The sequence below is a fragment of the Scophthalmus maximus genome, chromosome 15 (assembly GCF_022379125.1).
Source record: "Scophthalmus maximus strain ysfricsl-2021 chromosome 15, ASM2237912v1, whole genome shotgun sequence".
In the NCBI taxonomy this organism is placed as follows: domain Eukaryota; kingdom Metazoa; phylum Chordata; class Actinopteri; order Pleuronectiformes; family Scophthalmidae; genus Scophthalmus; species Scophthalmus maximus.
The window spans coordinates 9,199,354-9,215,127 of record NC_061529.1 but is presented as its reverse complement, the minus strand read 5'-3'; the positions used below and the strand labels follow the sequence as shown (position 1 = coordinate 9,215,127).

At 44.3% G+C, this 15,774-nt stretch overlaps 1 protein-coding gene across 1 annotated transcript in view; it reads right to left on the bottom strand.

The window, feature by feature from the left end:
• The window catches only part of si:ch1073-358c10.1 (mitochondrial peptide methionine sulfoxide reductase), a 29,643-nt gene extending 27,035 nt beyond the window's left edge, over positions 1 to 2,608 (bottom strand). The window contains exon 1 of the mRNA XM_035610764.2: positions 2,395 to 2,608. Coding sequence (XP_035466657.2) covers positions 2,395 to 2,467 — 73 coding nt within the window. The 5' untranslated portion in view covers positions 2,468 to 2,608. The remainder of the gene's footprint in view (positions 1 to 2,394) is intronic.
• Positions 2,609 to 15,774: the final 13,166 nt, after the last annotated feature.

The window sequence follows — 15,774 nt, the reverse complement described above, 5'->3', positions numbered from 1 at the left end:
ATGAATAAATGCACCTTGTTGCAACTGCATAGCAAAAGTAAATTCATATTTCCAATCTCTCTACACATTTTCTATACCACTGACTCTCATGAGCATGCATTGGGCAAGATGCATGGTTCACTATTCTAGGTCTCATATAATTGACTGGGATGGAAATCAGAGCACCTGCAGGAAAACCCACGCAGACACATGGAGAACATACAAACTCCACACTGCAGGTTGGGTCCAGGCCCATTACATTCCTTCACTGAGGCAACAGAATCACTGAGCTACAGCGCTGCCCATGAGCAGATCTGTCTCATTCTTTTACCTACTGTTTATTTACTTGATTTGTCTGCTCTCCCACTTACTTCTACACATCCTTCCCACCCTCTGAGCTTAATGCAAAAGCCAAAGAACAAGGGCATGTGGAGACAGAAGAGATGAGTTATAGAGAGGCATGTAACAGAGATTGATTTTGGTCAGCTGACCTCCCTCCCCATCCTGTTTGGAAGAAATATTGGCGGCCTATGCTGCACTGACTCAAAATAATAGCTGCTGTGGCCCTACCATGTAGCAATCTGCCACTGGATCACTCTCGCCAAGGTCACACAGAACATTATACACACTGGAGCAAGGGGGGGAACAGAGGACACTGAGGCGTCTGAACAAGGAATAACGAGCTTCTTTAAAGAGACTCGCCGGGCTCGAAGCAACTTGCAAAATAAGTGATTTTTGACTGTACATCGGGGACAACGTGTGCACTCACTCACACACAAGGCTGGGACTGCACAGGGCATATGTGGAGACAGTCCTTGCGATGCCTAAATTACTCACGCTTACTGGAACACGCTGACAAACAGAGAAGCATGCTATTCCAACACACACATACACACTCCAGAGCAACCCCGTCCCCACCTAAGCCGCCCCCCACGGTGAAAGGGGAGGAACAGATTTCTGCCATGCGGTGTCTCCGAGCTGCTCCGACAGACGGAGCAGGAACTTACGACGGGGCGGAGCCTTCATGCGCATAATGCCCAGATGGGCCCCTGGACGCTGCGGCACCGCTTCTAACCATGCACTCGACAACCAGCTCCCACAATGCACTTTGCGGACGCTCACGTCTGAGTAGGTGATGACTGGGAGCACGGGTTCCAATCGCAACATTGTCGCATACAAGCCTTACTGTCCCTAAATAGTACAATCAAAAGATGACAGGCCAAGATGTGAGGAAGCAGTTTGACTGGCAGTCATACATCTAAAAACCAATAACATTAGAAATGCAAAAGTAGGTGTATAATGTGTTTCATGCACTACAGAGAAATGATCAAAACAATACAACGTCACTGTTAACATGAAAGAAAAACAATAGTAACTGAAATGTCATATTCTGTGTGAGTGCCAGTACGTCCCTGACAGTGCTGAGACCTTGATCCATACAGATTTGCTTCATCCCGGTTTAATCATCAACTATTTGTAACACAATCCCACAATACATCCCAACAGGCTTTAGCTGCCACTTCACATTTTGTGCCTGGCTCAGAGATGTCATCGCTGTGCCCCCGAACAGACAAAAAAAAAAAGAAACTGGTAAAGCAAATGTGGGCAGAGTTGGTTTATAAAGTCAAATCTGCTAGATTAGGGTTCTTGAGGGCCGAAACTCAAAGGGAGAAATCTTACACTATAGCCGTTTTTATATCGTAATTCAATGCAACAAAGAGATATATATATATATTAACTGAACACAAAAAAAAAGATGGTACTTGTCCATCGAGAGCCGTACTTCAACCACCATTGTTGCTTATGATGGGTTTTTGGGTCGCAAAGACCTCAAAAATGCCACTGCATTCTGCACTGTGAAGCTGCACTGTGTGTTGAGTGTGTTCAGATGTGTTCATTTGAAACAAATGAACACATCTGAACACGTTTAATCTCCGTGGGAAAATAACTTCGGGGATAAGCCAACAGACAGGTGAACCAACCAGTTGGGATTTCTGGACCAAGTTTGATCAAACAAGGGTGGCGTCAAGATTGGCAAACGATTCTCAGGGGAAGATTTCTCCTGTCGAGAAACGCACCACGTTAAAGCCGGTGAAAAACCACAGACATCCACTTTGAAAATGGGTTTGTCCCCGGGCACCTTTAATCTTTTTTTTTTTCCTTTCTCGAACGTTGCAAAGTTCTATTAGAAGAACTTCGTTCTCAGATGCTGGTAGACCCTATAAAACCCTAAAACACATGAATAAAATGAAGTTGAGCAGGTGTATGGAAGGGGCTGTCTCATTAAGCGGCGACTGTCACGTCATTCTATTGGCCTTAAACTGAGAGGCACTGAAACTCCACCGCTGCGCCAGGCGTCATCCCCCCTGGCAGCTCCTCATCTAGGACACTAACTTGTCGTCGTGCGTCATTTACCTGCCACGACCATTGCCTCCTCCCTTCCCCTCAGAGCGCGCTCTCTGCCGGGCACCTGGCTCTTATCTGCCATGGAGTCGGACGCGGACGCAGACGCGGACGCAGCAGCAGCGGAGAGACGGAGCCAAACGGAGTGTGCGTCTTTGTGTTTGGGAGAACAACTATGAAAAATGTCTTCCGTGATGCGTCAATAGCCGCGCGCTGTTGCGCTTCTTTTTTCTTCTTCTTGCAGCGGGGCGGGGCGGGGGGGGGGGGGGGGTTGGATGGAAGGCGGCGAAAAAAACGCCATCAGTATGAATATTCATTACGCGTGGGCAACGTCGTGCACCGCATATTAACTAGTCAAGGGGTTAATATGACTTTGGCACAAAAAGCCTACAGTGCGCCGCGTGCGGCAGCGAAATTAAATTTAAATAAATATCCACGCCGTTCAGCATGCAAATGAGCTCCCGCCAATTATCGGCTCTCATTCGGTGGGAGGCGCCACCGGTGGAGCAGGCGGCGAGTGTGGACGTATGGATGGGTAGGTTTTGCGCCCTTTGTGCTTTCGTTTTTACGTCAAGGGGAAGTGTGTTCGGGACGAGCCACAGCCTCGGGACTGCACGGTTAACGGCCGTTAATAAAACCGCTCCATCCCTGAATTGTGTGGCCTGTTGAGCAAATGTTGAAAAGGCGGCGGTGGCGATGTTCCTAAGTTCATTCAGTCCGTACTGTCCGGCACTCAGCGACCAGCCATATGATGCTTTTATCTCCAAAATCATCATCAGGAGAGAATGATCTGTACAGTGCATTTGGAAGAATAAGCACATTTTATCCGGGCACCGCCCCATGTTGGCTCACTTCATCTCAAATCGTATCTCTGTTATCTGCAATTTGAACTTGACAAGTGCATTCTTCTTTAATACACATGTAATGTGATATGTTGTGCAGTGGGACATGTTTGGAGAGGAGGCCTATATGTGCACTTTCCAAGTGATGAGCAGGTTAGTTTGGTCACATCGGTTGAAAAATGCATAGTTACTTGGTCAGTCTATGATGTTTTCAGGGTGAGTTGACAACAACAGTTTGAGGGAGGAAAAAAAATGAACCACACTATATGCTGCGTCATCTTTGCCGTAGCTCCCTAGTTGAAATAAAAAGTTGCAAATAGCAGTTAAAGGTGTTCAAGCAATTCATAACTATAATGGGTAATCTGCGACAGTTTTTGTTTTTTTTGACAATTAGTTAATAATTTGAATCATTTTCCTCCGGCTCCAGCTTGTTCAACGTGATGATTTGCGGATTTTTCTCTTTTAAATCACTGTGCATTGAATATCTTTGGCTTCTGGAAAATGCATGCAAAGCATCAGCAGACATTTGCATCCTCACATACGGCTCCTCCGGAAAGGTTCAGGAAAATGTGTGGACGTCAGTGCGTGTCTGAAAGCAGCTTAAGAGTTTGAGATCATGATGGCCTAGTGGTCGAGGACACACACCCACGCACACACACGCACACACACACACACACACACACACCCACGCACACACACTCGACAACTGCAGCATCCTTGGTTGTCATGCAAGCAAGGTGCATGTCACCCCCCTCTTACATCGCTCTCTTGCCCTCACATTTCCTGTCTGACTGTATAACCCGTCTAATTCAGATGAACCATAACAAAAAAAGTATTTACACTCCATAGTGATTTGACTGATGTTATTTCCACTACAGTCCAACCGAGTGATGAGATAGTGATGAGGACGGTTGTGTAAGTGTGGGAACTTCTTGTGCACGCCTAGAACCAATCAATCCACCAGCAACAAAAGGATTCAGCGCATGGTTTCTATATCCTCTAAACCAGAATAACATCACACCCTGCCGCAATCCCCTCTTCCTTTCCTTTCCTTTCCTTTCTCTCTCTCTCTCTCTCTCTCTCTCTCTCTCTCTCTTCCTCTTTCTCTCCCTCTCTCTTATCTGCTGAGGAAATGAAGCTCAATCACCTGCAGAGGAGCTGAGGGCGGCACAGGGGACTTTGCAATGCAAATGCCAGGTAATTACCCAAAAGCTAGGAGAGTGGAAGCACACGGATGAAAACAGAGCAGGCAAAGAGAGAGAAAGAGAGAGAGAGAGAGAGAGAGATGAACTGAACACCGGGTTCACATGCCTGTTGATGCAGGAGGATTTGAGTGTTTTGGGATGCTTGTGAAGATGGGGGAAGAGAGGAAAGGGAGGAGGGGCGGTAAAGGTGATCAGAGCCACAGGGATGGATGGAGACCCCATACATACAGAGCCTACACAAAAAGTTTATTTCCTCAGTGTGTGCATGCATCTGTGAATGTGTGTGTGCACATCTCTCACTAGAGATCACACAATTGACTATTTCTGTGACTCTCTTGCTGTGATGGAGCAAGGATTTACTTTTAATTCAGAAGAATATCTGTGGTGGATGAAACCAGTTTCTTTGCATGAGTTCAGTAGCAGTTTATGTGTGTGTGTGTGTGTGTGTGTGTGTGTGTGCGTCTGTGTGTGTACGTGTGCAAGTGTTTGTACGCGTGTGCCTGTGTGCACCATTCTTTATGTGCTCTCTAATGGGCACTAGTGCGCGTGCATGGCAGGTGATTGCATACAGTATGTTCCTATGAGTGTGTGTGTGTGTGTGTGTGTGTGTGTGTTGTACCAAAGCATTCAGTGAGTATGCCAGCTTGCAGCTGTTTCATTGTCAGGGAGTGAGAGCAAAGAGATGTGCAGATGTGAGTGAGTATCAAAGAGATTATGAAATGACCTGGAATTAAGGAGCGCAGTAGATTTGAACTGGGTGTCGTGGCACTTAAAGCCGTCCGACTGAGAGATAGTTGGAAAGCTGCATATTACAAACCTGGTAAGGACAGTTTAATAAAATGTTAGTTAATAAGCCAAAATAGGTATTTGTAATGTAGTACAGGACTCAAGTGTTTGTTTGCTTGTGTAAGATATTACTGAGCAATAATGGGACTCACAAGTAGTTTGCACCTCAACTCAATAGCTGCCTCTGATTAACGTCTGAACAGAACAGGAGCCAGCCAACCAGAAAACAGTTTTGGTGATTTAGCGTAATTGTGGCTATGCTAAAGTCTCACTTTGCCTAATTAGAATAATAAATCATGCCGCCTCGTTGTTTTCAAAAGGGTCCTCCATGGTCTCGACGAAGCAGGTGGGATTGTGGGATGGTGTGAAAAAAACAAAGGGCCTGATTGCTCGGCCGAGGCTGCAGTCAGTTAAAAGCAATGCGTTGCTCTCCGGGGATTCAAATTCAAAACTGAGCTGTATGCATTCATAGACCTGAGTGGGAAAAGCCAACATGACAAATTTTGATTCATACACTGGCCCGTGCTTGACATCACTCGACATAAATTACTTGGTCCATTGAAAAATGGAGCAAAGGGATGGGGGGGAAATAGAATGGTGCTAAATCTCCAAGATGGTTGATGTGTCTTTCAGTTGCTTTCATGCTATGTCAGGTGACCTTGCAATGTAACATCCTCTCTCCCTTTCTCTCTCTCTCAACTCATTGAACTTAACTGACAGGAAGTAAAGTCAAAAGTAATAAACGCCACAGAGATGCATATATAAAATAATGTCCTCTACAAACAATAAGTGACGAGTACTTTTAGAGCTGCAAATAATCGTTACTTTCATAATAAATGACTGATTCATCTGCATCTGGATTAATATCTTTGAATCTTGCAAAATGAAGTAGTGAAAAAGCCAAAGGTGACGTTATTCAATATCAATCAATTTTCAAAAATAAGTGCAGAATATCTATCTCTACAAAGATATGGTAGAGGAAATGCTGAAAATGACTGAATATGTAATAAACCTCTCATTCATAAATATTCTCGGTCATGAGCGACATTGTGAATTGAATTCTTTCCACAGTGACGGACAAAGTGCATCTCTGTCTCTACCTCACCTGTTCTATAATTACTAACTGTGTGCGACCCTGTTTGTGTCATCTTCTCATTTCACCCTACACAATTTGAAGTTCTCTCTTTAGAGCCGTGCAGCGAATAACTTCATTGTGAGTTCTGGATATGTTATCGAAATAATAAGATTTGATTTTGCTCTGTGATTTTGGATGATTGTAAAATGTTTTGTAGTGTGAGTGGTGCTTATGTTGTAAATCTCGAGAGCGCTTCGCGACTGAAGGGCTTTGTAGGGTATTGCAGGGATTATGAGGGACTAGATTTTTAAATTTAACAGCCCCCCATTTACAATATTTATCAGGAGTAGCAGGGGAAGCTCTGCTCAACATGAATTATGTCTTTCTCTTGGATCCTTATTTTTACCCTTCAGACTTTATTGTATTAGACCGATGCTTGTTCCTTTAATAAAATTATTTAGTTGAGCATATGCATATATATACATTCATTTGTTTGTTTTACTCAATTTTGTAAGAAATCTTTGATGTATCAAGTGGCTAAAAATGTTACTTCGGTACGGTACTTTAGTTTCTCTCCACCGCTGACAGCAGGTCGAAATCATTGTGTATATTTGTTCAATAGGACTTATAATACAATCCCCTCTTAAACTAATTCTTTTTCTCATGAATAAATGCAACACATTTTTCCCCCTAACCCCAATTCTGTAAGCAATTTGTGAAGTGGGCTTTTCCCTTTTCGTCCTTCCGAATTATCTTCTCCCGTGGACATTAGTTGATGCGTTTTTTCAAAATATTAAGTAGAACTTCTGATGTTATAGACTGCTATATGCAGGTTGCAAATTAAGGGAGAGAAAAAGAGAGTTAGATGCGGATAAAACAGAAGGTGATCCACGCAGGATGAGCGCAGCTATATAAAGCTATAGTCCACTTCCTCTCCCTCTAGCTCTAGCGCTCCACCCGTGCTAAGAGTGGCTAGACTAAGCCACTCTTGCCCTACATACAGCTTAAACAGCAGATTACTGACTGTCCCTCTAATCCCATGCACCAGGGCATGTGCCACTGTCACCATGCACCAACCACCCAATCACCCTGCAGCCACCGTCACAGTGCCTGCTGTTCTGTTAGCTGTGCAACCCCCCACCGCGATCCGCAACATCTTCTCTGTTTCTGATTTTGGTCAGCCATTTTTTGGAATTATCGGTTTCATTTCTATCCTAACAAAGCACGCTGGAAGCCGAGATGTTGAAACGCCTCATTCCACTCACATGTTTCTGCTACTCTCTCTCTTTCTCTCTGTTTCCCCTAGTAACACCCTGTCCCATCCTCATCCTCCCAGTGGCCCCCATCCTCTCCCAGTTTTAACCTCCTCATGACCACCTGGCATGGGACAGCTTCCTACAGTCCCTCCGCCTCACCTAAACCACCAGGCCTGAGATTAGGGTTAATCTGGACCTTGTGTCATCCTGTATCTATCCACCACCCTGACAGCCCCATTCTTTTCTCCCTCCCTCCCTTCCTCCCTCCTCTTTACCAAAGAGGCTTTGGTCTAAAATCCTTTATTGTGAACCCCCACTCCCTTTGCAGTGTCTTTCCGCCTGCTGCCAACTGCAACTTTTCCTCCCGCGCCACATCCGCAGCCAATCTTTAAACAGATCCTGGTGGAACCTGTCCCCGAGCTATGTTGGTTCAGGGATGCGAGCAAAAGATTTTTGCATTGTCTGCCTCTTTTGAATAAATTTGGAACGAGTTTTGTGCATACACTGTATGCTAAAATTAAACACTTGCTTACGTATTAGTGTGTATGAGCATGCAGTAATGCACGACTATATAGAAAGTGTGCGTACAACATGAGGACTTGGTGTGTGTGCATCTTTTGTGCATGTACACGATAGTTTGTTCAATTCTTCTGGACGACAGACTTTGATGAAAGTCAAAAGAATTCATCCTTCATTCTTCTGGCCAAATCACCCAACCCGCAGTGCATTAAGCCAGCCGTGCTCTCCTGTACCTCTCACCCCGAGGACAGAGTCAAAGCCCGGAAGCCTGAGCTGGATGCAGAGACTCCACAATGGTGCAGGGAGCGAAGATGCGTAGAGACTGAAGACAAAAAGGGGGAAAGACACAAAGTGCTAAAGCCTCTTTTCATTTTTTTTTTTTTTTTTGTCTCAGGAAATAAATGGCAAATTCTCCCTCAAGCAAAAGTCTCCTTTCTTGAGTTGAAAAGACAGACAGAAAGCACTTGCCATACAGAAAATGGCAGAATGGAGCGTGTGAGGTAAGGAGGCGGCAAGAGATGTAGGCCAGCAGTGAAGTATCTTATCGTGAGAGAAAGACCCTTGAGAATGAGAACCTGCATGAGTCGGATGCTTAAATGGCAAAAACAACGACCCGCTGAAATTATCACTGGATGCTGAGTTTATAATCTCAAATTATGACAAATTCTTTGCCTAATCATACGTGGCCAATTTGTTAATTTGTTCTGATTACACAGATAGTCTTTTCTCTTATTGAGAAAAAAGAATCTGTAAAAATGTATCAATGATTATTTATAGGGGTCTTTCATGCAAAGAAACACATGCACACGCACACGCACACACACACATGTATATGAACTTGATGACATTCTCGCTTACTCAGCAGCCCTTAATGCACGGAGGTAGGACAGGATGCTAATGGTCCTCTACTTGGATTAAGAATATGGAATCCATGTACCTTGAGCGAAACGAGCGGCGAGATGCAGGGGTGACTGGTGGAGTGAGAGTGACTGATTAAAGGGGAGAGAGCAATAGAACATGCTGAGAGAGGAAAAAGGCGGCGAGTGAGCGAAGAAACGAAGAATGTTCAAAGTGATTGTGCAAGAGTGCAAAATGTCCACAGAGAGCAAAAAAAGAAGAGAGAGCAAGCGATGTAGTTAATGGATGTAAATTAATTGCTGTCATGTGGATTCTGATCCCGATAAATCAGGGTCAGTGTGGTCTCCAGTGCCATCTCTGCATGGCTAGGAAAAGGCAGGATGGAGCTTTGATCTGACACACACACACACACACACTCACACACACACAGGCACGCACACACACACACACACACACACACACACACACACACACACACACACACACACGCTGGCACGCACATATCCATCCATGCAGAAACACACAAACGTACACGCATACCGCTGTTCTAATGTAATAAAACGTGCAAATCTCAAAAATTTTGACCTTTTTAAGAAATATGAGAGACACTGAGAAAATGTGATAATCCTTGTGCGACTTGTGAGGGAGATCAGATGTCTGTGAATACATGCAAATTTAGACAAAACAAATCAGATGAAAAAAACAAAGGATCTTTGGAACGATAAAAAGTTATATACATGAAATTCTCTGTAAATAAAATGTACAGTAATATGAAGTTATAAATGCATAAATAAAATATAAAGTTAGTGCACATTTGCCGCCGTATAATCCGCCTACATGTGATATCTGGGATCCACAGTACCGCGCCGCAAGATCCCGTTTCATCACGACAAGCTTTTCTTTTTTTTAAAAATGCACCTCAAGTACAAACAGGATACTGGATGCCAACTAGTGCAGACCTAACTGGGTTATAAATGCAATGTGGTCCAATGAATTAGCCATGCTTATTACTGAAAATTACCACTGCGCTTTCTGCTTAACTAGGCTGCAAAATTGATTTACCTTATTTCCCCAGTCTATGACCATCACAAAGACATCCTCTTATTACGAGGGCTGTGAATATTATTGTATGTGTTAATCAGAAAATATGTGAACCGTGTATTTTAATTACAAATCATACAATGGCAATTTTTAAAAAACAAAAGCCTTGAAAAAAAAAACCCCACTCATAACGCATTGCCCTCACATCGAGAGAAACTGCCACGCTGCAACAACAGCAAATCATGGTCGGAAAAAAACAAACTGTCAATGCTGATGTGAATATTTCCATATTTTAAAAAAAAATGGCATTCATTACTCTTTACAGTACAGTAGTCCCCATATTATATACACCGTGTTTGTTACTGTATGCCCCAAAGCAAATCACTCATGTTCAAACAATAATATCTGTACATGAGAGAAATGGTGCAAAATGGGAAGTAGGTCACATAGCAATTTATTTGACAAAAAGAGATGGGGGTGGGGAACTGGGGCATGGTGCGTGCAGAGGCAGCAGCAGAAAGGGAATGTTTTTGGGAACACAGATCGGATAGAGTGCGTTTGTGTGTGTGTGTGAGAGTAGTTGAGCGTTCATGTGTTCGACCTGGAAGTGAAGCTGCAAGCTGCGAGGACGCATTCAAGAACTGCTTGGTCAGTAAGGAATTGAAAAAAAGTCTGTCTGCTGACACATGATCATAAACACTTTTTTTTTTCCCCAAATATATTTTAGTTTATATTTTTGGAAATATTACAGACCACACACGTGAAAACGCACAGAGTGTGAGAGGCTGCGTTGCTCACTATAGTGTAATTGAAACTGATATTGCAGTCACGGGACCATATCAGCACATCTGACACAGAGTGTCAGTACCATTGATCAGCTGTCAATGAACTACCCAGCAACCCCCACCCCTGACTGACACACACACGCACACACACACGCGCACACGGACGTCCACACACGTGCACACACGCACAGATATACTGATATTTACAGAGCAAATAACTCACATGCACAAAACCACACACACACAGCTACAGCTTATCTCGCGATACAGTTACACATACAGTGCTGAAGCATTTGCTCAGAGACCTGTTCGTTTGTCTACAGGTTCACCCTCCTCTGGGCCAGAATTTGTATCCTTGCTGAAAAAGTTATTTGGGGTTTTGTTATTTGGGGTTTTGTTAGTTTGTGTGTGTGTGTGTTTATTTGTCAATAAAAAAGTAGTGTTTTAAATAAAAATATATTCTGCTGATTGTTGGTGAATTGTGGAAGTTTAAACAAAAAGCAAAAACTAAATTTTGCAGTTAGTGATACCAGTGTAACAAGAATAAAATTTGATTTGTATTGATTAGTTTCAATCAAATACAAGGAACATTTCTGTAAATATTAATGCGATCATCACATCTACTCCATTGCAATGTGAATGTTCCTCTGCCAAAATAGTTAAAAAAAAATAATAATTTTAAAACGGGAATTGGAAAAACTATTTAAAAAATTTGAGAAAACAGTCATGAAGATTGGTCCATTTCGTACGGCACACACTGTAAATGTGCCCCTATTTACATATTGAAAGACAATATGTCGCGTATACTCTGAACACAATCTAGACTTTATCTGCGCAGACTGCGCTGAGGATCTCTAAAGCCACATTAACACATGAGAGAGGCTCTGGAGCACCAGTCTTTTCTAATGACTCGATAATCCGACCCAAATGCTGCCTGCTTGCTAATCTCTCCATCAGATTACCAAACTAGGGACGAGCAGTGTCTATTTATCTCAACCTGTCTCTCTGTCTTCCTGCCCGTCTGTCTATCCCGGCTTGTCTCTTTGTATAACCGCTTGTTCCTTCCCGTTCTATTTCTCTGTATGATCAAAAATTCTTCGCTTGCCTCTCTGTGATCTTCCAGGCTGTCTGCTGGTAGGGTTGCATGCCTGTTTGCCCCGCGCTCATCCTCACATGTACAAGCTTTTAAAATGGAGGACGGGGTGGTAGGACAAATCTCCTTCCCCTCTTCGTGCCAACATGCGCAAGGGCGAACACGCCTAACCTAAACCTAGAAATGCACACAGTACAGTGTGCGTGAAATTTATGGCATGAAATTTTTGCCGTGAAAAAAAACACAGTTCCAGCTAAATTCAAGAAATAGACAAAAAAAAATGCAAATAGTGCAGTATGATTTGCAAAAACAAATAAAGCAAAAGGTAATTCATTTTTGTTTGTGTTTCCGTTCAAACCGTCTTCTCTCGCGTTCACTCTTGAAGCCGTCTCTCCTGTTCCTCCCCAAAGCTCTGCTGCAGTGTTACTGTGCATTTCAGGTAAATGGATCTAAACGAATGTCCTGTTCGTCACACGTCAACCGTGTCTGATACTATACATTTGCTGTAAAACACTGCTGCGGTTTTCTGCCTGCGAGGCCCGACAACATGTCTCTGTGATTTTACAGAAGTCACTCTGTGTCTGCCTCTGTGTGTGTATGCATCGGTGTCATGTTTGCGTGTGTATACATGAGTTTGTGTGTGTGTGTGCGTGTGTGTGTGTTTGGACGGAGTGGTGTCTCTCGTCTTATTTACTGAGGCTCAAACTGCTGTGACAGTCTGCAAAAACTTTTGACATTTAGCTTTCCACAAAAATAACACTTGACGTGACTAATGCTAATTGAACATGTCTCAGATTTATCCTTATATGCAGAGCAGTTTATGCAGATTCGGTGACAGACTAGAGACAGATCGTATTTTCCATGAAAAATGATACATTACTTTATAGGACATTTCATCCCATCAAGGTAAGTAATTCTGCATGATATTGAAATATATATTTCATGAGTTTACTAAAAATGGAGCTCAAAAGGTTTGAATTTAACTTCCAATCCAACAACTGCATTGTTACAGATAAAAATAAGATGAGGAAATTATCATAATCGGTGCATACTAAACATGGAAGACGGTGCTGCTAATGTATTTGTAATCATCTCCTCAGCCAGTTAATCTATCCTAAAATGTGTTTTTTAATGTTCATTGTCATAAATAATTACAGCACTGATTTTAACACAGTTGAGTTGCATAAATGCATTTGATTTATTGATAAAGAATTTGTTGCATTTGAAAAAAAAAATGTCACCACTTCAACAACTACATGAAGCACTGTGGATGAAGTGTTATAGCTTTGTGACACATGTCTAAACAATTTTAGATATAAATGGCAAAACTAAGACTGACAGACGATATAAGCCAAAAAATCTTGAATACAATGGAATCGGTCAAAAGATGAATGGATGGATCTCTCCTGCGAAATGTGTTGACAGTTGCAGATGTCAACACATTTTTAAAAAAACCCAGAGTGGTTAGGAGCGTGGATATAAGGACGAGCTAAGTGGTGAACTGAGGCATGAGACGGGAAAGAGCAATGGAGGGCTGGAGGGAGCGAGGGATGGAAAAGGATGGAAGAAAAAAAAAAAGAGTTGAGGTAGGCCCCGGTAGATTCAGCGCTTTTAGTGGATGAGTGTGTGTTTGTGTGTGTAAGTGTGCATTTGTGTGATAGTGAGTGATTCGAGAGGGAGGAAGAGAAGGGGAGGGGGGGCACAGCGGCTGTCCATTTCCCGGGATCAGCTGATGGCCGTGGATGATGGAGCGAAGAAGGGGTCAAGGGTCAGAGCCTTGCATTGTCAGCCGAGCCCCGCTCTCCCGCGGAGTTCCCTCCCTCTCTCGGCCCCCTCCTCCATCCGTCCCCGATGCCTCTTGCACATTTACATACATTTATCCACACTGTGCGTCGTGGCTCGCTGAGTGAGGGGATGCGCTGCATGCATTACCGGCCGACTGCTGCTGCAGTCTGTGCCGCTGCGGCCCGTGCATTCGCTGCAGTCATATTTGTAAGCATTTCATATTGTGTTCGGGCACCGGTGCATGATACATAATGTGCATCTGCATGAAATGTGTACGTGTGAGCGCATGTGTACACAGTGTCTACATGTACATCTGTGTGTGTGTGTGTGTGTGTGTGTGTGTGTGTGTGTGTGTGTGTGTGTGTGTGTGTGTGTGCAGGACAAGACAGGGCCTCCCATCCCCCCCACTATTAGGCCTACCCTCCTCACCCCTCGTCCCCCTCCCATTCCCCCCCCCCCCCCCCCCCCCCCCCCCCCCCCACACACACACACACACACACACACACACACTCACCTCCCCCACTTTGCCTGTGTAATCCCTGCCAGCTGGCCCCGATGGCTAATCCCTCTGCACTGATCAGCTGGGCCACGCATCCAGTACGGGACAGGACAGGGACAGGGGCAGATAGGGGCGGGACGCTCTGTGTGTGTGTGTCTGCATGAGTGTGTGTGTGAGTGTGTGCGGGTGTGAGGCGGGGGGTGGTGTCGACCAGAAAGCATAAATTGAAGCCCGTGCCTTCGTCTCGGCGCAGTGTGTCTGTGTGTGAGGCAGTTGCCTGTTCCTCCTCGTCCGTCCATCCCTTATCTCTCTCCTTCTCCTCCTTCTCCCTTGGATCCTTATACATATATACCTACCGGGCTTATATATGTATGTTTTACATCTTGGGCTTTTTGTCTTCCTTTTTGGTTTTGTCTTGAGCAGATCCAAATGGAATTTTTTCTAATGATGGTGACTGGGTAGAATTTAGCTGAGTTTTTTGTTCCTGCCGCCCTCCCTCCTCTTTCCCCTGACTGCATGCGTGACACCTGCCTGCCTCCTGTCCCTTCAGCCCCCTTGTCCGCCATCCCTCCACCCCCAGTGTGCCTGCTCCCCTGATCTTCCCAACCCACAAGGACCTTCACAGGATGGAGCTGCGCAGTTCCAGCTACAACTACAGCAGCAACAACAACAACAACAAAACCAGGACCAAGGACCTGAAGGAGGAAATACTCTGCAGCTCCATCTATTTTTTGCCTCGTCTTTAGAGAGGAAGGATATATTTGATATGAGCAAACCCTATTCTGCTTGTGTTACAGTAGTATTCTATATAGGCAAATATTGAAAGGAGTTAAGCGCATTGGTCAGGTGTTTAAAACGACAGTGATTTTAAATGTAACAGTTGCAGTTTTCAAGGACCTGAGCGTCTTACATAAGGGCAAAGCAGCTAAATTCTTCCTCTCATGTTGATTGATTTTTTAAAAATTCATCAGTATTTACTCAGTTAAATTATTAATTTGTGTAAGTAGTTATTAGACAAGAGGATGGAGGCTTGTTAAAAAGATTCTGTTTTCCAGTATGTACATAGTGCTATAGTTACATGCGCAGAGTGCACGCACGCACGCGCGCGCGCACACACACACACACACACACACACACACACACACACACACACACACACACACACACACACACACACACACACACACACACACACTCACACACACACACACACACACACACACACACACACACACACACACACACACACACACACACACACACACAGAACTGTGGAGAAGAGATGGAGAGTAGGAGGGAGGGAGAGAGGGAGGGAGGATTGGGGGGGGGGTAACGACACAGCTTTACCAACTGTAATGAAGAACTGGGTTGTTAAACCGTACCAAAGCTCTTAACCAGGAACATCGGAGGCAGTGCTATGGTGAGGACGAGGCGTAGCGGCGCATCGCTGTGTGTACTCATAAATATCTAGTCGTCATCCTTTGTTTTGCTCTGAGGGGAAGATGGTCTGCAGGAATGGCAGCAATCAGGTAGCTGGGCTGCTGCTCTCTTTATGGTGCAACAAAGGTAGCTTCGCTCGCTGCTCTATCTCACTCCCTGTTTCTCCGAGCTCTCCTCTCTCTGTGGTGCTTTTTTTAATGATGTGCTC